The 22,364-nt window shown below is 38.3% G+C and overlaps 2 protein-coding genes across 3 annotated transcripts in view; both read left to right on the plus strand.

The window, feature by feature from the left end:
* Nucleotides 1–22,364, plus strand: part of LOC134744676 (max dimerization protein 1-like) — a 445,229-nt gene that overhangs the window by 211,637 nt on the left and 211,228 nt on the right. The window lies entirely within an intron of this gene.
* Nucleotides 1,221–2,440, plus strand: LOC134744882 (uncharacterized). The gene has a single exon (XM_063678827.1). It carries the CDS (start codon nucleotides 1,454–1,456, stop codon nucleotides 2,438–2,440), a length of 987 nt encoding a protein of 328 aa, XP_063534897.1. The 5' UTR covers nucleotides 1,221–1,453.

Below are 22,364 nucleotides of genomic sequence, written 5' to 3' on the forward strand. Positions count from 1 at the left end.
TGATTTTTGTTTAAAAGGTTGCTCCGTCTTATTGGGTGGGACGGCAACGGCATACATTATGATGGGATCGAGTTACATTTATTATTAATGTCAATGCTAAGGGCTGGTAACCCTAGCGTGCGACTGAGTGAAAAGAAAATTATGCTTATAAAAAAACCGGCCATATGCGAGTCGGACTCGTGCAGGGTTCCGTACCATTACGCAAAAAACGGCAAAAAAATCACGTTTGTTGTATGGGAGCCCCACTTAAAGATTTATTTTATTCAATTTTTAGTATTTGTTGTTATAGCGGCAACAGAAATACATCATCTGTGAAACTGTCTAGCTATCACGGTTTATGAGATACAGCCTGGGGCTCGTTTCTCAAAAGCTTGTAACTTGTAATAAAAGCGGATGTCACTTTTGACAGCTTTTGTTAGAAAGGGACACCCTTAGGGTACGGAACCCTAAAAATTGGTTATATCATTTCTATGAAGTATCAAATTATTAAGTAATAATTTATTACTAATAAATAATAATGAATATTTGGAAACAATTTTACACAGATCGACGACGATCGTTTTATTAGCATAAGAAATAGGGAAAACAATCTTGACGTGTCTTTTTATTGAAAAACGCCTTTATCAAAATAGTAAGTAGCTATTACTTATGAAACCAAATTTTAAACAATTTTAATACAAGGGAGTGAAGGTATTAAAAAAAAATCTTATTTCAAGTTTATTTTTGTTCTGTAAATAGAAGAATTTTCGTGTAGCGACGAAAAAGTAAAACAATTACAGGTTTCTTTACAATTACATTAATTAAAAAAGGTCACCTATTTTTAGAAACGAGACAGTTTGAACTCGGAAAAAGGAGGAAAAATGTCTGTAATAGGGTAGGTGTGTCAGATTACGTCCAATTATAGGAGATGCCAACTTTGAAATGCGAAATAGTACATTTCGATGCTAGTGCGGAAAGTATGTCATTACTTCACGAGTACCGAGATATCTTGTAAATGTGATAAAATATAAAATATGAAATATGCATATTTTTCGTATTCTTACATTAACAGTAGGTTTTTATGTTGATTACGACGTTTAAAGGAAACTAATATTAACTGATGAAAGTAAACACAAACCACTTAAGCGTCTGCATCTTAACTAGTAGCAAAATAGCTCCTGGCCACACTACTGCTCTATGCCTAGACGTACATGTCACTTCTACCTTTGTACTCTGTTGGATTGCGCCTAGTGTCATTGTGTCAATAGTTTTCTATAATTACTTATTATAATTAAAGTCGCATAGTAAAAGCCATTTCTTTTATTTCTATCAGGTTATGGGCGTCACGCTCAATAGTGCGTTATAAGATTTGGCTAAAAAATAAAGTTATATTTCGAAAAGTAAAAGTACATAACCTAAAAAAACACGCGGTCGCCGGAATTCTTTTCAGCATTTCAGATACTAAAATTCCAAAATGAGTTCGCAAAACGGATTATTGTCAATTGAAAAGCTTACAGGACGAGACAATTGGTGTACATGGAGTTTTGCGGTGAAAGCATATCTAGAATTGGAAGAATTGTGGGATCATGTACAAGGCACCGTCGTCGACACAAAGAAAGACTTGAAAGCGAAGTCTAAGATAATTTTATTAGTGGATCCTATGTTATACGTACACATCCAAGATGCAACTACGTCTAAACAGGTATGGGACAATCTTTCTAAAGCTTTTCAAGACTCAGGATTAGTACGCAAGGTTGGTTTATTGAAAGATTTAATTAACACCACCTTGGAATCAAGTAACAGTATAGAGGAATATGTTAATAAAATTATGACATCAGCCCATAAATTAAGAAGTATTAGTTTTCAAATTGATGATGAGTGGCTTGGAACTTTGATGCTGGCCGGTTTGCCAGACATGTATAAACCAATGATAATGGGCATTGAAAGCTCAGGAGTTAAAATAAGTGCAGATCTAATCAAAACAAAATTGCTTCAAGAAGTTAAATCTACTTCTGCACAAGATACAACTACAGCATTTTACTCCCATTCCAAGTCTAAACCGTCTAATCAATCCGTACAAAATAAAAAGTCTAAGGGTCCTCGTTGCTACAACTGCAATGGCTACGGGCATTTAGGAAAGCAATGCTGGCACAGAAAGAACAATAAAACTGCAAATGATAAATCCAAATTTAATAATGATTTCTTAGCTGCTTTTTCAGCGGCTCTGTTGCAGGATCACATGAATTGGTATGTCGACTCAGGTGCAGCCAGAAATACAACAGCCATCCTTAGCGGGGACTCGTATTGTCACATCACCGCAGCATTCAACTCGGAGAAATGTATTGTCGGCAATCCTTATAGATTTTACAGGTGCTGGTCTTATATTGTCCAGCCATTCACGGTGCATTGTTGTATTCTTAGAAGCCACGGTGAAACAAAAGAAGCTCCCTCCAGCACCTGAAAAGGAAGAAAACATATTAAATGAAAATAAAGGTGAAGATACCAACAAAGAAAAAAAAAAATAAAAAAAAAAAACACCATCTGATAAATGTGTTCAGAAGAAAGTTGTATACTTACCAATACTGGAAGATAACAGAGATTTTCAGGACACAGATGACATTGATGAATCCGATGAACAGAGCAGTTCAAGTTCTCCGAATGTTACTGTCACTGACAATTGTATTACTTCTGAATCTGAAACATATGAAGTGTGTGAAGATGGAATTGATGAAACATACATACCTAATGAAAGTGTAAATGTTACCCCCACCGCATCAAATGAACCTAAGACCACGACGACGGGAAAAGCCTGCTGAACGCGAACCTACAACATATTTTTGTATAAACGGTGAGTCAGCCATGAGTTTACTAGACAGTGATCCACAAGACCTTAATGAAGCGCTTCATAGCGACAAGGCTGAGAAGTGGATAGAAGCCATGAATGAGGAACATGAATCATTACTAAAAAACAATACATGGACTTTAGCTGACTTACCCAAGAATAAGAAAGTAATACCATGCAAGTGGGTATTCAAAACAAAGACAGATGAAAAAGGAAATGTGACGCGATATAAGGCAAGATTAGTCATAAAAGGCTATAAGCAAGCAAGAGGTATAGACTACAATGAAATATATGCTCCTGTTGTTCGGAACACTTCAATAAGATATTTGATTGGTTTGGCAGCAAAATACAAATTACAAATCCATCAAACAGATGCAATAACAGCGTTTCTACAAGGAGACATAGATAAGGAAATTTATATGTCACAACCGCCATACTTTGAAAATGGACAAAAAGTATGTAAATTAAACAAATCCATTTATGGTCTCAAGCAAGCAAGCAGGCAGTGGAATCTTAAATTAAATGCTGCTTTACTTGAGATAGGTATGAAAAGATCAAAATTGGACCCCTGCATATACTTTAGAATATTGAATGAAAGTGACATAATATTTATTACTGTGTATGTTGATGACCTACTGTATTTTTTTAACAACTACGACACAGCCATGAAAGTTAAAAACAAACTTAAAGAAAAGTTCTTTATGAAAGATTTGGGAAAAGCAAAGCATTGTATAGGTTACAGGATCACACAGGACGACAACGGTGATATTTCCATTGACCAGTCGGCTTACATACAAAAAATATTAACCCGCTTTGGAATGATGGACTGCAAGCCGGTGTCAACACCATGTGAAACAAATGTTACATTTAAAAAGGCTAAAACTGAAGAAGATATTATAAGAAATAAGCCATACCAGGAAGCAGTGGGCTGCTTATTGTACCTTTCACAAGGCACACGGCCTGATATAGCATATATAGTAAACACATTGAGCAGATTTAATAACCAACCTACAGAAGAGCATTGGATGGCTATTAAGAGAGTGCTAAGATATTTGAAGGGCACAATATTCACTAAGCTTACATACAAAAGTGATCAACACACTAATATTGTTGGATACAGCGATGCTGACTGGGCTGGTGACTCTGAAGATAGACGGTCATGCACTGGATATATTTTTATTTTTCAAGGAGCCGCTTTGAGTTGGAACTCACGAAAACAACAGACCATTGCCCTATCGACATTGGAATCGGAATACATGTCATTAGCATCCGCTACACAAGAATGTATTTGGCTAAAACAATTACAAGAAGATTTCTGGCCTAATCTTTCAGGTATTCCTACGGTTTTGTATTGTGATAACCAAAGCGCCATTAGTCTTTCAGGTAACGACATGTATCACCCGAGGAGCAAACATATTGATGTCCGCTACCACTTCCTTCGAGAGCGGATATCCACTGGACAAATATCTGTGCAGTACTTACCAACGCAGGAGATGATTGCTGATCTCCTGACTAAAGGACTACATGGACCTAAACACCAAAAGTTTACTGATTTAATGGGTTTGTGTTCAGGAGAGGATGATGAAAGTAAACACAAACCACTTAAGCGTCTGCATCTTAACTAGTAGCAAAATAGCTCCTGGCCACACTACTGCTCTATGCCTAGACGTACATGTCACTTCTACCTTTGTACTCTGTTGGATTGCGCCTAGTGTCATTGTGTCAATAGTTTTCTATAATTACTTATTATAATTAAAGTCGCATAGTAAAAGCCATTTCTTTTATTTCTATCATTAACACTCATCGATAAGTAGTCATAAATTGGAACAAGAATAAATTTAAAAAAATTGGAAAAAGTAAAAAGCACTAGTTCGCGAAAACCAACTTTCCGCACGCTAAACAGCTACGTAAAGTAGCACTTTTTGAGCAACTGTATTAAAAAAATCTTTTTAATACAGTTGTATTAAAAAACGTCGTTCGATACACGTGCGGAAATGTCAATCTTCACTCGTCCCGAGTCTTGCCACGAGCCGCAGGTATCTCGGTACTCGTGGAGTAATGACATACTTTCCGCACTAGCATCGAAATGTACTATTAAGTACTCTTACTTACTTAAATGTGTTATACTCGTATTTGTTTGTAAATATTGCTCTTATTGTCTATTTTAGGTTAATATTACTTGACCTTAAATAATATTTACGGTTTATTTTATAAAAAATATAATTTAAAAAAGTAGTGATATTTTAGTTTCTGATCCACCTATGAGCTAGTTTTCGTCCACGTATGAGCTAGTTTCCGACCACTGCATTATTGAGTTAATAATTGTTTATATATTTCCTTTTTAGTTCTTATGTTATATATAAATCATTTTTAGTTGGTTTCACTCGTAGTTGGTGGTGGGTTCCACTCGCACATTGGAACGGTTTGTGGGGCAGCGCAGCCCATCAACAAAATAAAAATAAAATTAATTCAAATTAATGACTCCGTCTTAATTAGGGGTGAGCGTTTCGTCATCAGTCATTGGAGTGATTTCCCGTTATTCTCCTTATTTTCCCGGTCCTCTAGTTACAATTACCACTGATTTATTCGGAACCCCTCGAGAGGTTAGGGTTGTACCAAAGAATTTTCAAGATTTTTTCTAAGAAGGAAAATTTCGTATATTGATTAATTTAAAGCCGCGTTTTCACTTAGTGTCCTAAACAGTTCCGAGCTAGCAATCGTTCGTTCGTTCGGTTAATGGAAACACTTGCTCCAATAGTAAATGGGAAGATTTAAGATTTGCTCAAAACAAAATGTTAACTCAGAACACTAACGGCCCGGTCTGATCAAAGCTTATAAGAAGTCACAGCGGTACGATACTAAGCTGTTAGTGTCAAAAGTAACTGTTTTATGGTTGAAGAAATGTTACATAAAGTATTATGTATTAGCAAGGCCCACGAGGGCGAGGTCCACTGCTCAAGTGCTCACAGAGCCACTAGTAAATAATTAGGTCTGTAATTTTGTTTACAATTTGACATATTTTTAAATTAAAGGAAAAATGGAAAAATTTACACCTCCGGCAAGACTCGAACCATTGGAACACCGGTCCAATCGCTTTTGCCAACTGAGCCACGGAGGCCTAACAATTAAGGCCTGTTAAGATCAATTTTTACAGGTAGATGTTGCTATATTTTTGCTTCATAAAAAAAATACAATTTAACAATTTTCCACCTTTAAACTTTATTGAGACAGGCCACGGTATCGATATCAGTGACAACCCTAATGGTACCGGAATATCGGTTAATAGAGTATTCATCACGCGGGGAATGAATCTGGAAGTTATTCATTAAAGCACATCATTCATATTTATTTTAGCTCAGAGAATTGCCAGACTTAAGTGGCAGTGGGCGGGCCACATTGCTCTCAGAACCGATGGCCGATGGGGCAGAAAGGTTCTCGAGTGGCGACCACGTACCGGAAGACGCAGCGTGTGAAGGCCCAAGACTAGATGGACCAACGATCTGGTTAAAGTCGCGGGAAACCGTAATACTCTGTCCAAAGCCGTTTCTGTCCAGTCGACGGCGCCGAGTTCGCTGAGGTCTTTCTGCACTTCGTCTCTCCAGCGGTACCTAGGGCGTCTAGACGGTCTTCGGCCACTTGGTACTCCAGAGTACGCCTTCCAGACTGCGCGATCTTCCCCCATCCGGACTACGTGCCCGAGCCATCGGAGCCTGGCGGCTTTCGTTTCTCCGATGATGTTCGGCTCGGACACCATCAGCGGGCTTAGCACGGTAGCATTTTTATCGTCTGTCACCATGACTGTCACGTTCTAACAAGTATGCAAGTTCGAAAGTGACAGACATAGTGACAGGTGATAAAAATGCAACCATGCTGACATTGCAGATCTTCAATCTCCTGGTACTTGTCGTACTAATATTACAAATGCGAAAGTCTCTGTTTGTCTGTGTGTTACCTCTTCACGCTGAACCGATTTAGTTGAAATTTGTCATAGAGATAGTTTGAGTTTCCCCGGGACTAGGGATAGGATAGTTTTTGTCGGAAATCATCCCTAAAGAAAGTGAAAAGGGGGTGAAATTTAGAGATTTAATGAGTTGCCTTATAATTGATATCAAGCAATTCTCCAGGCGCTAAACTTACTCTAGCTGCTATTACTGATTCCACGCAGACGAAGTCGCGGGCAAAAGCTAGTATGAAATATTTATTTTTCCACATAATGCTTATCAAATATTCCTTGTTCCAGGTATGAGCAGACTAAGAGAAATAAGGTTTGTCAAAATGACTTTTGTTTTTATACCAAACTTGGTATCTTGTACTACGAAAAGGACTACACTTACTACAATTGTACTACAATTTTCTAAAGACATACGACTATTCAGTTTTGACTAAATTCACACCTTTTTCCGGAAGGATGAATATGAATGTGTATTATTGTATTGTATTGGACGTGTGCGAAGAACTTTGCCGACTTAAGTTTTTGCTGATTTCTTTCGACGGCACGTGTATTGTGTTAAAACGACAGAGTTCTAACATTTTGTTTAGTTGCAAATCGATTTTTATTGCACAGGTAATAAATTTACAGATTTTTTTTTATGAGTATTTTATTTACTTATGTGTTTAAACTGTCTATTTAAAGCTTACGAAAATTAAAAAAATCCTACTTTTGTTTGACCAGTAATGCCTACATACATATTTACTTCATACTTATGATTACTCATAATAATTAATAGGTTAGATTCGTTATAGTTTTCCCTTTGTTCCTCAGAGCGGAAATAGAGAACACACATATTTAAGTTTTAAGTACTTACTTTTAAGCTATAAAAACAGTTATTAATTTAATTATATCGTACCCCAAATTTAAACCAGTCTTAATTAAACTAACACACTGATTGCGCCGATATATTTAACAAATTCTCCCAAAATTCCAACTAAAATGTTAATTTTCCCTAATAAGTGTTTACTTGGCGAAATCGGGTAAAATTAGTTTTGCCAGTTATTTCCTCCACTAACCAGTTCAATTGTGAACCCTGATGACCTGAATTTGTTACGTAAGTAGAGGTCCAATTATATTGGTTTTACTGTAGATAGGAATGGTAGACCAGGTGCGGTTGCGGATTGCCGCGGGTGCCAGCCCTATGTTATTGGCTTGTATTAGGAAACGTGACGCGTTACGTAGACGTAAGGGTTGCCAACAAAAATATTATTTCTCATGATACTGTAGAGGAATAGAAGGTAAAACATTAAAAAAAACTTGACACGTAGAAAATGTCATCATTTGTCGAATCGAATTATTGATTAAAACAATCATTCAAAATATTATTTTAAAAATATTTAATAAAATAATTTGATTTGTTCCCAAAGTTCTGCATTGTCATAAGTTGTACGATGTCACCTACTACTACCAATTTACCACGTAGAATTGTGTCTCAGACTGCAATTTTTTATCTGATAACCCTACAGTAGGGTTGCCACTGAACTGTGAAAGAAAAAGCACACGTGTAAAACATGTAGTTGTTTTCTTTGGGGCGACTAAGTAAGTTGTTTGCTCAGCTGTTCGGATATATTGATATGTGGGTTTTGCTTTTCAGGATTGTCCCCTTTATTTTTCACTGAACTCTACTGTCTATGGAATAAGGGTGGGCTGGTAAATAAAGTTACCATTAAGTAAGGTACAATACTTACTAGGTTAGCGATTGTCTGGGTGTAATCTTTGGAAAGCTTAGATATACACGGTGGCTAAAAAATAAGTGCATTTCCCGTTGCCAGGGAGGTTTTGGGATTATACTGAGCAACTTTTACTGTAGGGCCAACCCCGAAATCGCGAAAAAAAATTTGGCTATTTCATACATTTTGGCTCGTCCATTTTCTATGGGTGTTCACTGGTGTGGTTCACTGTTTTTTCGCGATTTCGTTGTTGACCCCATAGTAAAAGTTGCTCAGTATAATCCCAAAACCTCCCTGGCAACGGGAATGCACTTATTTTTTAGCCACCCTGTATAATGACATAGCCTAGGTCATACTCTGACGCTGCTGCTGAGGAGCTGCGAACAGCGCCAGTATCGCATTTGAGTGGCGGCCTCAGAGGGGCTACCGCGAAAACCGAAATTCGCAAATTGCGGGGATCTTTCTCTTTTACTCCAATGTAGGCGTAATTAGAGTGACAGAGAAAAATGCCCGCAATTTGCGAACTTCGATTTTCGCGGTTATAGCCCTGGACGGAAAGCGAGCCCGCAAACGCCCCGTAATACACACCTGCGGTGTCAGCATGGTTGCATTGTTATCACCTGTCAGTATGAGTGTCACTTTCGCACTTAAATACTTGTTAGAACGTGACAGGCATGGTGACAGGCGATAAAAATGCTACCGTGCTAAGCCCGCTGGAGGCAGAACGTAGAGAACGGGCTGCTATTGTAAAGTTTGGAACAATATTTTCATAAGCCAATACTTCAAAGTTTTTCATTGGTGTCAAAGATTGTGGTATGCTGAGTTTTTAAGAACGTATTCCCATCTTAAATGCCGGCAACGCACTTAAGAGTACAACCCTTCTGGTATTGCGGGTGTCTATGGGCGACGGTAATCGCTTACTATCAAGGCGATTCGTCTGCTTGTTTGCCTCCTATATCATAAAAACGCCCAAGATATTTATGTTTTTTTTTCTTTCTTTTTTTAATACCACGTCGGTGGCAAACAAGCATACCCGGCCCGCCTGATGGTAAGCAGTTACCGTAGCCTATGGACGCCTGCCTCTTTATAATAAAGACACAAGAATTGCCTGACAAGCGGTCCAGCCAAATTGATTTGTTAAGGGGCTCACTGATTATCATACCGCCGGACGATATCAGCCTGTCAGTTAGACCAAAAAACTGACAGGCCGATATCATCCGGCGGACTGGTAATCAGTGGGCCCCTTAAAAATACTACCTACATATAAGTATATTCGGTGCAAATTTTAATATAGGTATCACACTTCAATCATAGACAAAGTAGACAACAGGCAGTCTTATTGGTAAACATGCGATCTCTTCCAAACAACCTTGTAGCGGAAAACTAGTCAAAAGCAACCGAATCTTAGTACGCATAACATAAGGACAACTTTTGCAACTCGCTGTATGTAGGTACAGTCGACGCCAAAGATATGTTCACTTTTTTCGCCTTACTACAAAGGAGTAATGTGCAAAAGTATATTTTTGTTGCAGTACTGCAATTTACTTCCATGACCGTTGACCCCGACGCCGCGTAACGTAAATAAGCGTAAGTCGGCGTAAGCTGACGCTCGTGCAAGCGTAAGGACGTTAGCGGCTTAGCGTGACTCCACCGATGACACGAATATTGCTTATACAGTGAAGGAGGGACAGAAGGAATATCTGCTTATTTCGATTATTTTGCTTGTATCCTAATACCTTTAAAAGATTGCTCTTTGCAAGTGGAGGTTTATTTACGAAAAGACAACCAGTCACATATAATAAAGTCGGAACAATCTACCTCCTGCATAGCATTTGCAATAACAAGATGTTACATTCTTTCGGTTCATACGAGTAAATAAATCGCTTCCATAGTCTGTATTCCCTGATGGGCACGAACTAGTTAGGTATCTTTGAAGCAAGGGTGTCCATGGGCGGCGGTAATCGCTTACCATCAGGTGATCCGTCTGTTCGTTTGCCTCCTATTTCATAAAAAAAAGCAAGTGTAAAAAGTCCTTATGGTTTTGGTAAGGAAAATACAAAAAGAGAGTCAAAGGTTAGAGTTAAGGTATGCCAAACTAAGGGTTAAAGGGCTTACCAGTCCGCCGGACGATATCGGCCTGTCTGTTATCGTCTGATAACTGACAGGCTGGTATTGTCCGGCGGACTGTTAATCAGTGGGCCCCTTTAAGATATACCTAGCCTAAGGGTTCTGTCGTCATTTTCCATTAGGTAAGATTAGGGTCGATCGCTGAACAATCAATAGAAAAAGCTACAGCTCTTATAAGCTTTTTAAAAAAAAAGGTTTTCAGCGCGCGAACTCGCTACATTCGTATTCGAACGGCCCCTGCGAGTTTTAAGGGGCCCACTGACTATCAGTCCGCCGGACGATATCGGCCTGTCATTTGTTCGGAACTGTCAAATTTTTGTTTTAACTGACAGGCCGATATCGTCCGGCGGACTGATAGTCAGTGGGCCCCTTTAGCAAGAAGGCAACGTTATTTAAATAGCTATCGGCACGCCAACTAAGTTGTATTGGTTTTCGAACATTCCCTGAAGGCTGAGGTTGCGTTTACTACAAGGGAATTCAAGAACTTAAACTAGAATTTGAAAGCTAGTAATACTAGCGTTTGCATACTTGATAGCAATATTCGATTATTTGTGTTTGCTGTTAGCTGCGAAAGTTTGTATTTATCTTTGAATGTTTGTCTCTCAACGAGGCAAAGGCACATATTTAATATAAATCCATACTAATCCATACTATAACATTATAAAGTAAAAGTCTGTCTGTCTATCTGTGTGTTACCTCTTCATGCTTAAACCGCTGAGCCGATTTAGCTGAAATTTTGCATAGAGATAGTTTGCGTCCCCTAGAAGGACATAGGATAGTTTTTATCCCGAAAATCAGTCCTTAAAAGGGTGAAAAGCGGGGTGGAATTGAGATAATTAATGAATTGCCTGATAATTTGTGCATGTGCATGCTCAAATTGAATGATTCCCATGAGACTTTATCCAGGCGCTATACTTAATTTAGCTGCTGTTATTAAGCACGCAAACGAAGTATTTAATAAAGCATAGGTATGACCTTTTTCTCCAGAAGGCTAGAAATCATCTTCCTCTCAAATTGTTTCTTCTCATCTCAGAGATTAAAAACAAAACTGACGGCGGACTAGTGGGTCTGGGGGTCATGTTCGGGGCCCCGCTAAGGTCCAGGGTTGAGCCCCGCATTTAGCCACAGACCCGATGCACCCCACATCATATATTTAAGAGTTAGACTCTTGTCGGTGGAGCGATTTCCATGCATATCGGTCCTCTGCCTTCTCCTTGACAGCCTGATACGACACGACGTTGAGTTGTTCCTTTACTTGATCTATATACGTTCTCCTTGGTCTCCCCCTTCGTCTCCTTGCCTCACCTGTTCTTTTTTGATAAAGTCGTCGTGTAGCAGGTGTCCAAGAGACTCAGCTCTGTGTGAATGCGGCAGGGAGGACCAGACCATGGAGCACATTATCCAGCGCTGTCCCCTGTACTCATATCAAGGGCCACCAGAAGATCTGCTGCATCTCACACCCGACGCAGCTGCTTGGCTCAGCACCCTGAACGTTGATGTTTAATGCATAATTAATATAATATAGAATAATGTATAACTTATTGCCTATTAACGTATCCATGCCATACGATTAAATAAATAAGGTGTCCAAGCATCTTTCCTCTTCTATTTTCTATGTTGGATGCACCCGAGCATCCACATATCTTTATAGTTTACAGCATAGATTATAGCTGCTGGCACCGTACGCGTGTTGAACGGTATGCGATTAAACCTGGCGATCACTCTTAGCCAAAATAGATTGCATGTTTTTAACCACGCGCTGTGGATATTTGGCACGCGGTCGCATTACAAACGTGCGCTTTTTATAGTACGGATACCGTACACTTGGGAAATATGCTGCGTAAACAAGTTACTGCAGAACGCCATGATTTATTTTGTAAATAATTATTTACAAGAAACACTAGTAAAACTTGAAATGAAGTATCAGCGGGTCTTTTTTAGTATGAACTAAGGTTATCCGCACGCAGCAGGTAAAACGTAGCAGGAAAAGACCATAGGTCGCGGGGAGCCGATAGATGAGAGCAACGCAAGACCGGTCGCTGCGGAGATCCCTGGGGGAGGCCTATGTCCAGCAGTAGACGTCTTTCGGCTGATATGGTGATGATGATGATGAAGGTTATCCGTCTTTCATGTAGATATCATAAAATAAATAGACTAGAGCTAAAATTTTCTTGCCGCCTCGTGCAATTAGAACATACATTTTGATTTATTTTGTCAAAATATAACATTCTGTTATCATTCGCCCTTGCGGCTCGCTCGCGCCAATATGTACCTACGAAAAAGTACGAGCGAAATGCATGCGCTAACAATAACAAAATTCCATCATTTAGATTTTAAAATGTAGGTTTCTTCTGGACTCTTATAGAGCACGTTCAAATCTTTTTGGGAATATTATGAACCATCTGTCTCACGTACCTACTTTCAAGGCTGAAATTCAAGGTAAAATTTTCTAGCCTAAAGTTTTTTGCAAGCTTTTGCATCGCGTTGTGTGTAATCAAATCTTGCAAGTTAAGCTTGATCCACTTCCCGGTTTCCGATGAAGCTGAAAATTTGCATACATGTAAGTCGGGTGACAATGAGACATGCGGTGGCCATAGGAACTCTGTGATAAAACAACGCAACCTGTGTTTGGGGTTTTTAGAATTGCCTCGATGAGTATTAGTAGCCTGTGGAAATAAGTACAGTCAGAGTTAAAAGCTTGTACCAAAAATTAAATTTATGCCAAAAACTTATTTTTTCTAAGACTGTCGTCCTTATATCCTCGCCTACTGCTCCCTATTGTCGTGTCTCGTATTAATCCCAGGATCCCCGGTTTAGGATACGTCAGATAACGCATGTTTGCGACGTGTGCTCTTATAGTCTTACACGCATTCTAAAGAACGTCGTAAGCTTGTACGCAAACCTTGACACTTAAGCCCTTTTGTGTTTTGGATAAGTACATTGGGATTATGAGCGGAAAATGTTACTGCCTTGTTTGTTTCGGCCATTTTAAGTAGGGTAGAGTGACGGGGTTCTAAAGGCAAGTATAGTTGTAAAAGTCGTGCTTATGCGGTTGTGGAAGTAGGGATTATAATTTCATCGGGTAGGGTGCATTTGGCTTTGATCCCACAATTCAAACGAGCGTATTCCGGGGCGAAAGGAACGTTACATGAGAAAATCCACAATACTACCTACAATACCTACCTATTCTTTTAACACTCGAACCATCCTGCCGCTTTTGCAGGACTTTGGAATGTGACCACAATAATTGATGGTCTACCATGCTAAAAGGCGATCATGATTTCATAATATGTGTAGACATCCTTCTGATAGAGGGTTTTTGCTATTTAACATAGGTTAAGGGTAGTTTTTAAGTTGAAAAGACGGTGATTGGTTGGATATAAATAGAAACGATACTTGGCCGACGCCCTCAGTTGATTTGGAGTCGTGGTAACAAACGGGGTTTACTAATGTATTGCCAAAAATCGATTCCCAAAGTATTACTTCCCAAACTATTTTACGCAAATTATCATTTGGCAAAATTTCATTTCGCAAATTTTCATAATCCAACCTAACCAAACCCAACCTAGTACGTCATTTTCATTTCGCAATATGGGGTTGGGAAATGAAATGGTTGCGAAGTAAAAAACTTGCTAAAATTTCATTTGGGAAATGAAACTGATGCCATAAGTTTGTTGGGAAGTGAAATTTGGCGAAAAATATTTTGGCTAAACGGCGGTATCCCAACAAACGGTTGTAAGTTGTAATAAGTCGAGATTATTGTGATTGTGAATATACTATTATAAGTTGTAATGAAGAAAAGAAAATATATTAATAAGTATCAGTTTTTTCAAGACACGCTATGATTGGCATAAAAGGAAGGCCATTTTTTTTTTTTTTTTTTTTTTTTTTTTTTTCCGTTTCATTGATGCCGTTTTATTTTCAAATGCATTATTTAAAACAGCATACGTTTGTATACACTGTGATAATTATACAATTTGTGCACCAAAGCATAATTGTAAACGTTATGCACTTTAATATTTTTCTATTGGTAAATTATGAAAAAATATTTTATTGATTTTTATACAACTTAATCAATTAACTCAATTACCTATGCAATATAAGTTTTATTTACATACAAGATATATACAGTGGTACTACGTAAACGAAATTAATAACTAGCTTAAATCTAAAATAGGCCCTTGAGGCATTGTACCAAGGATGCTGGCGGCATTTCCCCGCTGTATCGCAATGCTGATACGTTGTGCGAGAAAGCCGCCAGCTCTTCGGTCAATTATACTATGCAATTAGTTTTTATGTAAAATAAAAATTCATATATTTGTTCTTTATGCAATGCGCCCCTTTAGTTACACCCCTTTAGTTTTTAGGTGAGTTGAGTTTTGTACAACTTTTCGGTAATACTCAGGGGCCAGGGGCCGTTCCAAAACAAATGCAGAACTAAGTACTGCTGAAACTTTGGCTGATAGCTGTATTCGATCGTGACAGTGCAATATCTAGCTAAGTTTCGCTGTTTCTAGTTGGACTAAGACTAATATAGCTTGTATTTCGCAATTGAGAAGTCGGAGAAAAGACAATCATTCTCAGAGTACAGAGTACTAGCCAAGGCTTGTCACAACTGAGCATTTATTTAAATAATTAGTCCTTTTTTGTAGTGATGTTTTCTTCAACTTTTGTATTATTTCTGCTCAAAATAACGGGAAATAAAGATACTCATATTTTGCGGAAGTTACCTGCTTTAATAAGCTTTTTTTATTTGAAAATCAATATTTCTCCTTGAATTTATGTTTCCCTCATAATTTACTCAAAACGCCGCTAGCAAGCTAAAAAGTATATTCTAAAGCCTAACGTGAATCCAAATTCCTGTAGGCCCCATTTATATCTAAAATATATCTCGTCCGGTCCATTTGACGATTCGGCGGACGCCTCTCGCAATTTATGTCACCCTGGTTGCCAGCCCGGGATATATGACGATGATAGTAAAGTACATGGATATATGTAGGTGTAGAAAAACGTGGAAATGCAGTGTCCAGTGGCAGATATCCGATTTTTAATGCAAATCATTTTCGAAAGCGCAGTGCGAGAAAGATGTGGGTGCGGCTAAAACACCGCTTCGTAAGTGTTGCGGATTGATTATAACTCTTAACTTTTACTTTTATTTTCTGCCACTCCAAATTTGACAACCCGTCACGCGGTCTTCGACCAAAGAGTCGAAAGAGCTGCTATCTTGCGATAAATAAGTCGAATGAAAGCGATTCTGATGACTATCTTACGATAAATAAGTGGAATAAAAGCTATTCTGATGACTATTTTTCAACTATTTGGCTATACATACGACACTTACGATATTCTTTCAACTAAAACGCTGAAATAAGTGCGCCCAAATCGCGTCGAGAGAACGTCGTCGGATCCTTCTTTCGACCTTTTACACAGTTATCTCTCGACCAAATAGCTGGAAGAGAAACGTCATGAGGCCTTACTTACGACATAATTTGCTAGTTGGGTAGTGGCAATGGATCGCTGGCCAGCAGAACAGTGTGCATATACTGCATATTGAGGCGTATCTGTCCTACGGCTTTTCAATTACTACCGCAAGGCATAAGTTTTGCATTAATTTCGAAATACGCGGAAAAGGTTGGAGGAGTGCGTACTCAACTTAGCGAAGATCAACATTTGGAAAATATAATTTTAAAAAAAATGAAAAAAGTGAAATAAACACATGATAAAGTAAAAACCGTAATATAATTTTCCTAGTCGATTGAACACACTTAAAGAATTCGGGGAACATACATATTTAGACAAGATCCCGACGAATTGAGATCTACGAAATTTTTTAATCATTTAATTTAAAATAAAACTATGAAAACGGATTATATCGCGTATATTGAATTTATAATACATCCCGACTGTGAGTGTGGCCTATCATATGTCGGGCAGACGAAACGGAGCATTTCCACTCGGGTGAAGGAACACATAGCTGATGTCAAGCACCGTCGACCTAGGTCTGCTGTCTGTGAGCATGTCATGGATAAAGCCAATCACTCAATCAAGTTTGATAAGCCTCTGGTTCTTGCCAAGGAGAAGCGTTACATACCCAGAATGCTTCGCGAGGCCATTGAGATTAAGAAATATCCAAACTTTAATAGGGAAGATGGCTTTTCTCTACCACCAGCTTGGGATCCTGTAGTCCACCTGATAAAGGAGCAAGCGAGACATAGACTGTGAGACCGTAGTGTTGGATGATGCTGGACATTCTGATGTTTTGAAAAGATGTGTCCCGCCGAGTTTGTTGCCGGTCCCATATTGGGATACCCTCCTACAATGTAGGAGGGAATTAAATCTTCTCGGGTCCGTGGTGTAGGGTTGGAGCCGGCATAGTTTTTTATCGCGTATATATATATATCTTTACTTGAAAAATAATTATAGTGTATAACTAGCCTTATGAACCGATTTTGCATGTACAACCAGCCTTAAAGTTTGTAGTCTATGATTGTTCATTATTTTAGTATGTGGGTATTTTTGCATTTTGTAATTTTTCCTCAGTCACCCGTTGACCACGAACGCTGTAAAGAGTTCGAAACGTCGGGATGTATTATAAATTCAATATACGCGATATAATCCGTTTTCATAGTTTTATTTCATGAGTAACTATCGCGGTAACCGAAGACAATATCATTTAATTTAAACCTAAACTTGAACAGTGTCCACAAGGAATGAATTTCAAAATCTTTAGTCCCGTTTCTTTCAATATATCTTTGCCTAAGCTGAAAAGAGAATGTTCTCTTCAATCTAAAACTGCGATTCAACGTTAGACCATTTGTCCATTTCCCGTGAGACGGGGAGCATCGCGATAACTTTGTGCCTGCTGCAAGAGGCTTGGCTTTTACATGCTGGGTGAATATGATAAGCTGGGCTAGCACATGATTGGCGCGACAGTATCTCACATACGAGATAGACTACCCGTCCCTCTTTAATTAATACAATTAGAAATTGACGGGTAGACTATCTCGCAGGCGAGATACTGTCGCGCCAATCATGTGCTAGGCCTACAGGAGTCAGGGAAAAACGTATATGATATCTAGACTCGGTCTGCGTTAAAAAATGTCAACCAATGTTCACCACTGGGGTTGAATTAGGGGGCTAATGCAAAATTGTGCTTTTTATATCAAAGTTTTGAAGGGTAAATGCCTTAAAAACATTCACGCGGAAACTAGAAGACGTAAGGACACACCAAGACTATAGCGGACGATAAGGAGGTTCTGAGAGGAGTGACTATAGAGTCTTGATTTAAAAATTATAAATAAACTAGAATGTTTACTTTTTGGCTTATAATTATGATGAACGCTAAGGCACTCGATAAAATTAAACAAAGCACTTGATTGTACACTTTTTAGGAAATAATACTCGAAACACCCACGCACAAAATAAGTCTCTGTAAGAAGCTTATTTTCTCTCAATAAAGGTATCGAAATATTAAGTACCTACGAGTAAACTACTTGACTGTTTTTAGGGTTCCGTACCCAAACGGGACCCTATTACTAAGACTCCTCTGTCCGTCTGTCTGTCACGAGCTATAATCTCTTGAACCGTGATAGCTAGACAGTTCAAATTTTCCCAGATGATGTATTTCTGTTGCCGCTATAACAACAAATACTAAAAAGTACGGAACCTTCGGTGGGCGAGTCCGACTCGCACTTGTCCGGTTTTTAATAATACTTGAATCACAGAATAACTAATAGTACTATCGTACAGAAAATTCACTCCTTCACAAAAGCCAGATTTAGGTACAAAATTATACCTACACTCGCCGCCTGCAAGCAAAATTGAAACTTATAACCGCGCACGAACGGTGAATCTTCTTTGCGCGCCGCAGTTTTATGACCGAGCTGCGAGTGTCGGCACGGGGTTGTCACTTGACAAGTTTTTGTACCTATACCTACTGATTTATTATTTTTAAGATAAATATGTAGGAATTACAAACGTAAACATGAAATTTTTAGCCGGAGATAGTATGCTGATTCTCACGGAAGTAGGTATGCCACAGAAGTACTTATTCCTTTGAAAATATGTCGGTCAATATAGTCCGAAATTGAAAAAAAATGTTTTTTTTGCTTTCTTTGTTCTTCCGTTTATTCAGACATCCGTAAACAGAACATTATCTTTTATACAGATTAGATCGTGATTTAGGTTTCGAAGCCATTGCGTATTTTCAATTTTGCGCGAGCGGCAGCCCACCGCCATACACCTGCCCGGGCGGTGCGCCGGCCAAATATACCTAAACTGCGCAGTGACACCCCCCTGCTTGAATGTTCTCTTAACGCCTATAATATATAGTAGCTACATAATGTACCTATACAAATTTCGCCTTATCACAACTGAGTAAGGTCCATTTAAGTTAGTACTAATTAATTTTATAGACTAGCCCAAAATAGAGTACAAAGAAAGCGTTATCAGGTTTCAATAACACCTGCGGGCTTAGCACGGTAGCATTTTTATCGCCTGTCACCATGCCTGACACGTTCTAACAAGTATGTAAGTGCGAAAGTGACAGGCATAGTGACAGGTGATAAAAATGTAACCATGCTGACACCGCTGTTCTCTTGTTAGGTACTGGGTTTAATGTACCGTGGAATAACCTACTTGTAGTAAAATAAATATATGTCCTATATCCCGGTATTCCGGCATTCATTCCCTAGATGGTAGGTTGACTAATACAATATATTTTTAAATTAAGTAAATTACAAATTTAGTGCCTATAAAAGTACAGACTTCAAATAAAATAAAACGCATTTTGTAGACGACAAAGACCCGTTTTGTTAAAATACTCGTAACATGAAAATTGGTAAAGTTTAAAACGGCACAAGTTTTAACATGTTTACAAACAATACAAAACTAGGAATTTTAAATGCCCGACTTCCCCGACGAAACTTCCAAATACCAATACTTGTTCATATCCATTAACTTGATGGAATTAACTTATGTGTATATGTAGTAAAAATATTTATCTACATATCTATTACTATATCTAGGTACATCCATATCATAATCTCTATATAATATATTCAGAAATGATAAGCTAACGGCCTATATTAACGAACCTGTATCTATCTCAACCTTTCAAGACGTTCTGGGAATTGTATCCAGCGGTGTCAGCATGGTTGCATTTTTATCACCTGTCACTATACCTGTCACTTTCGCACTTACATACTTGTTAGAACGTGTCAGGCATGGTGACAGGCGATAAAAATGCTACCGTGCTAAGCCCGCAGTCCATTCAGGGCAGTCTAGACAGACGCGTCAACTTCAGTGACGCACCTACCTACTCATTGATCATACGGGCTGATACCACCCTGTATATAGGGTTGCCGGGCTTAACCTAATTGTAGACAAAAATGGCTACTATTTTGCTTATGTATAGGTAGTTAAAATATAGTAAAATGAGTATATACTAAAGTTAATTTACAAGGTTAGTTAGCTTAACAGTCTTGATGCGGAGCACTTGTTTTATTAAGATTTCATTTAGTAGGAGATCCTTTACACCTTCACATCTTATTAGTGTTTTTTGTGAATTTAAGAACCTTTTAGATCTTTAAATTTAGTGTAGGTTTATTAATCATTGTATTAAGTAGTAAGTTTATTTTTGAGATAAAAAAATACACAAAGAAGGCCGCAAAAATTAAGTTCACACTTTTATTCCATTACAAATGAGAACATGGCTGTTATTTTTGCTGCCTCCGTTCATGCATTTCGTTAAGAAAGGCTGGCAACCCTACACAGCACAGGCAACACTCACTGAGCTATAGGTTTAGTCAGTGTTATGTATGCATATTTGCGTGTGTGTGTGTGTGTGTGTGTGTGTGTGTGTGTGTGTGTGTGTGTGTGTGTGTGTGTGTGTGTGTGTGTGTGTGTGTGTGTGTGTGTGTGTGTGTGTGTGTGGCTGCGCCCACCTTAACTGTTACCGTTACCTATACAACCGTACAGTAAGCAATTATCGAGGCAAGTGCTCCCGGGCCTTTGTTTTGGCTGTTGTATAACTATCGGTCTTTTGGGAAATAGTTCGAATAGTCCAGTGTTTAGATCCACACCAGTATGTACAAACTTTTTGTTCGCAGTGTGGTACCTATATAAATAAAAAACCGGCCAAGTGCGAGTCGGACTCACACACGAAGGGTTCCGTACCATTAACTATAAAAACGGTCACCCATCCAAGTACTGACCCCGCCCGACGTTGCTTAACTTCGGTCAAAAATCACGTTTGTTGTATGGGAGCCCCACTTAAATCTCTATTTTATTCTGTTTTTAGTATTTGTTGTTATAGCGGCAACCGAAATACATCATCTGTAAAAATTTCAGCTGTCTAGCTATCACAGATCACTATAGATACAGCTTGGTGACAGACAGACAGACGGACAGCGGAGTCTTAGTAATAGGGTCCCGTTTTTACCCTTTGGGTACGGAACCCTAAAAAAAACTTGATTACAAAAAAGTCGGGCAGACAACAAAAACTTTTTGAGCTTCCCATTGCGACATTTTTTTGTGTCGTGGTAAAAGTTGTGCTCACAAGTTTAAGTTTCAAGGACATTAAGCGGCTTAGATAATAATGCTACTTGGTTAAGTATAAGTATTTTTTGACGACCAAATGACTGAAGTTTAAAGAGGTGACAGTGCAATCAATCAAAAATTTAATATTGAAAAGGTAATGACTAATCCGTACTCTCCAATCGTCCGCTCCCAGACACTTCTCAACAATTTCTTAGTTTTCTTACTTTTACACCACACTGCGACTTGTTTGCTGACAAACATAAACTTTATAAAGATTTTTCCGTTGTTGTGAACCAACATAACTTAATTAATTGTTGTCATTAATCATATATTTTTATTACTATAGCTTTACTATTACATATTTCATTTCACAGCGCATTGGCGCTTCTAGCTGTAATGCTGTAGAATTATACCTGAATAAATATCAAATGATATTTTCGGAGAAATCGAAATCCGATTCCTATTCTCCATATCGAGGAATATACTCGTATGAACATTACTCGAAAATATCGAAATGTATTCAACAATGGCCCGTATTTAACGATAACTCAATAAAATATCAAAGACATCAATACAGCGCGATGGTTGTCAAGATCGCAATGAATCACGTTATTAATAGTAATAGTAATAAAGCGGTAATCATTAATAATTCTGTTATTGCAGTTCGACTGACTCATCGGGTCGTTGGTCTGACAAACAAAGCAACTTTGTTGTAAACTGCGTAAATTAATGTTTTGCGATAATAATACTACCAGAGTAAACATAAAGTTGTTAGTATATGTTCAATTAAAGGTACACACAGCACACGATTTATGGACACAGAAAAAAACAGGAATTTTTCTATTTAAGTTATAATAATTTAATAATATGCGAAAGTAACTAGCTCTTCGCTGTTGTTACCTCATCAGCTTTACGCATACGGTGCCGTAGGTTAGAAAACCGGAATTTTTGAAATATCGTACCGCTTTTTTAGATCACATAATAGTTCCTAAAAGTTTAATTAGCAATCTTGAGGCCTTTCTCTAGTGACTTCATCGATTCGAATCCTGATTTTTCGACATTCGCGTCACGAACATCTGGTCATATCTAAATAGCAACTTAAAAATATGAGAATTTCTTAAATAATGATCCAAATTCTTTCTTCTAACGGTGGGACGCTAGTGCTTTAAATAAAAGTGTGCTATTCAGGCCATTACTTATAAAGTACCAGCATTTT

The sequence above is a fragment of the Cydia strobilella genome, chromosome 10, assembly GCF_947568885.1.
Source record: "Cydia strobilella chromosome 10, ilCydStro3.1, whole genome shotgun sequence".
NCBI classification, from domain to species: Eukaryota; Metazoa; Arthropoda; class Insecta; order Lepidoptera; family Tortricidae; genus Cydia; species Cydia strobilella.

What these genes read in the sequence shown, in the direction of transcription:
- LOC134744882 (XM_063678827.1), top strand. Translation starts at nt 1,454, where the DNA reads ATGAGTTCGCAAAACGGATTATTGTCAATTGAAAAGCTTACAGGACGA.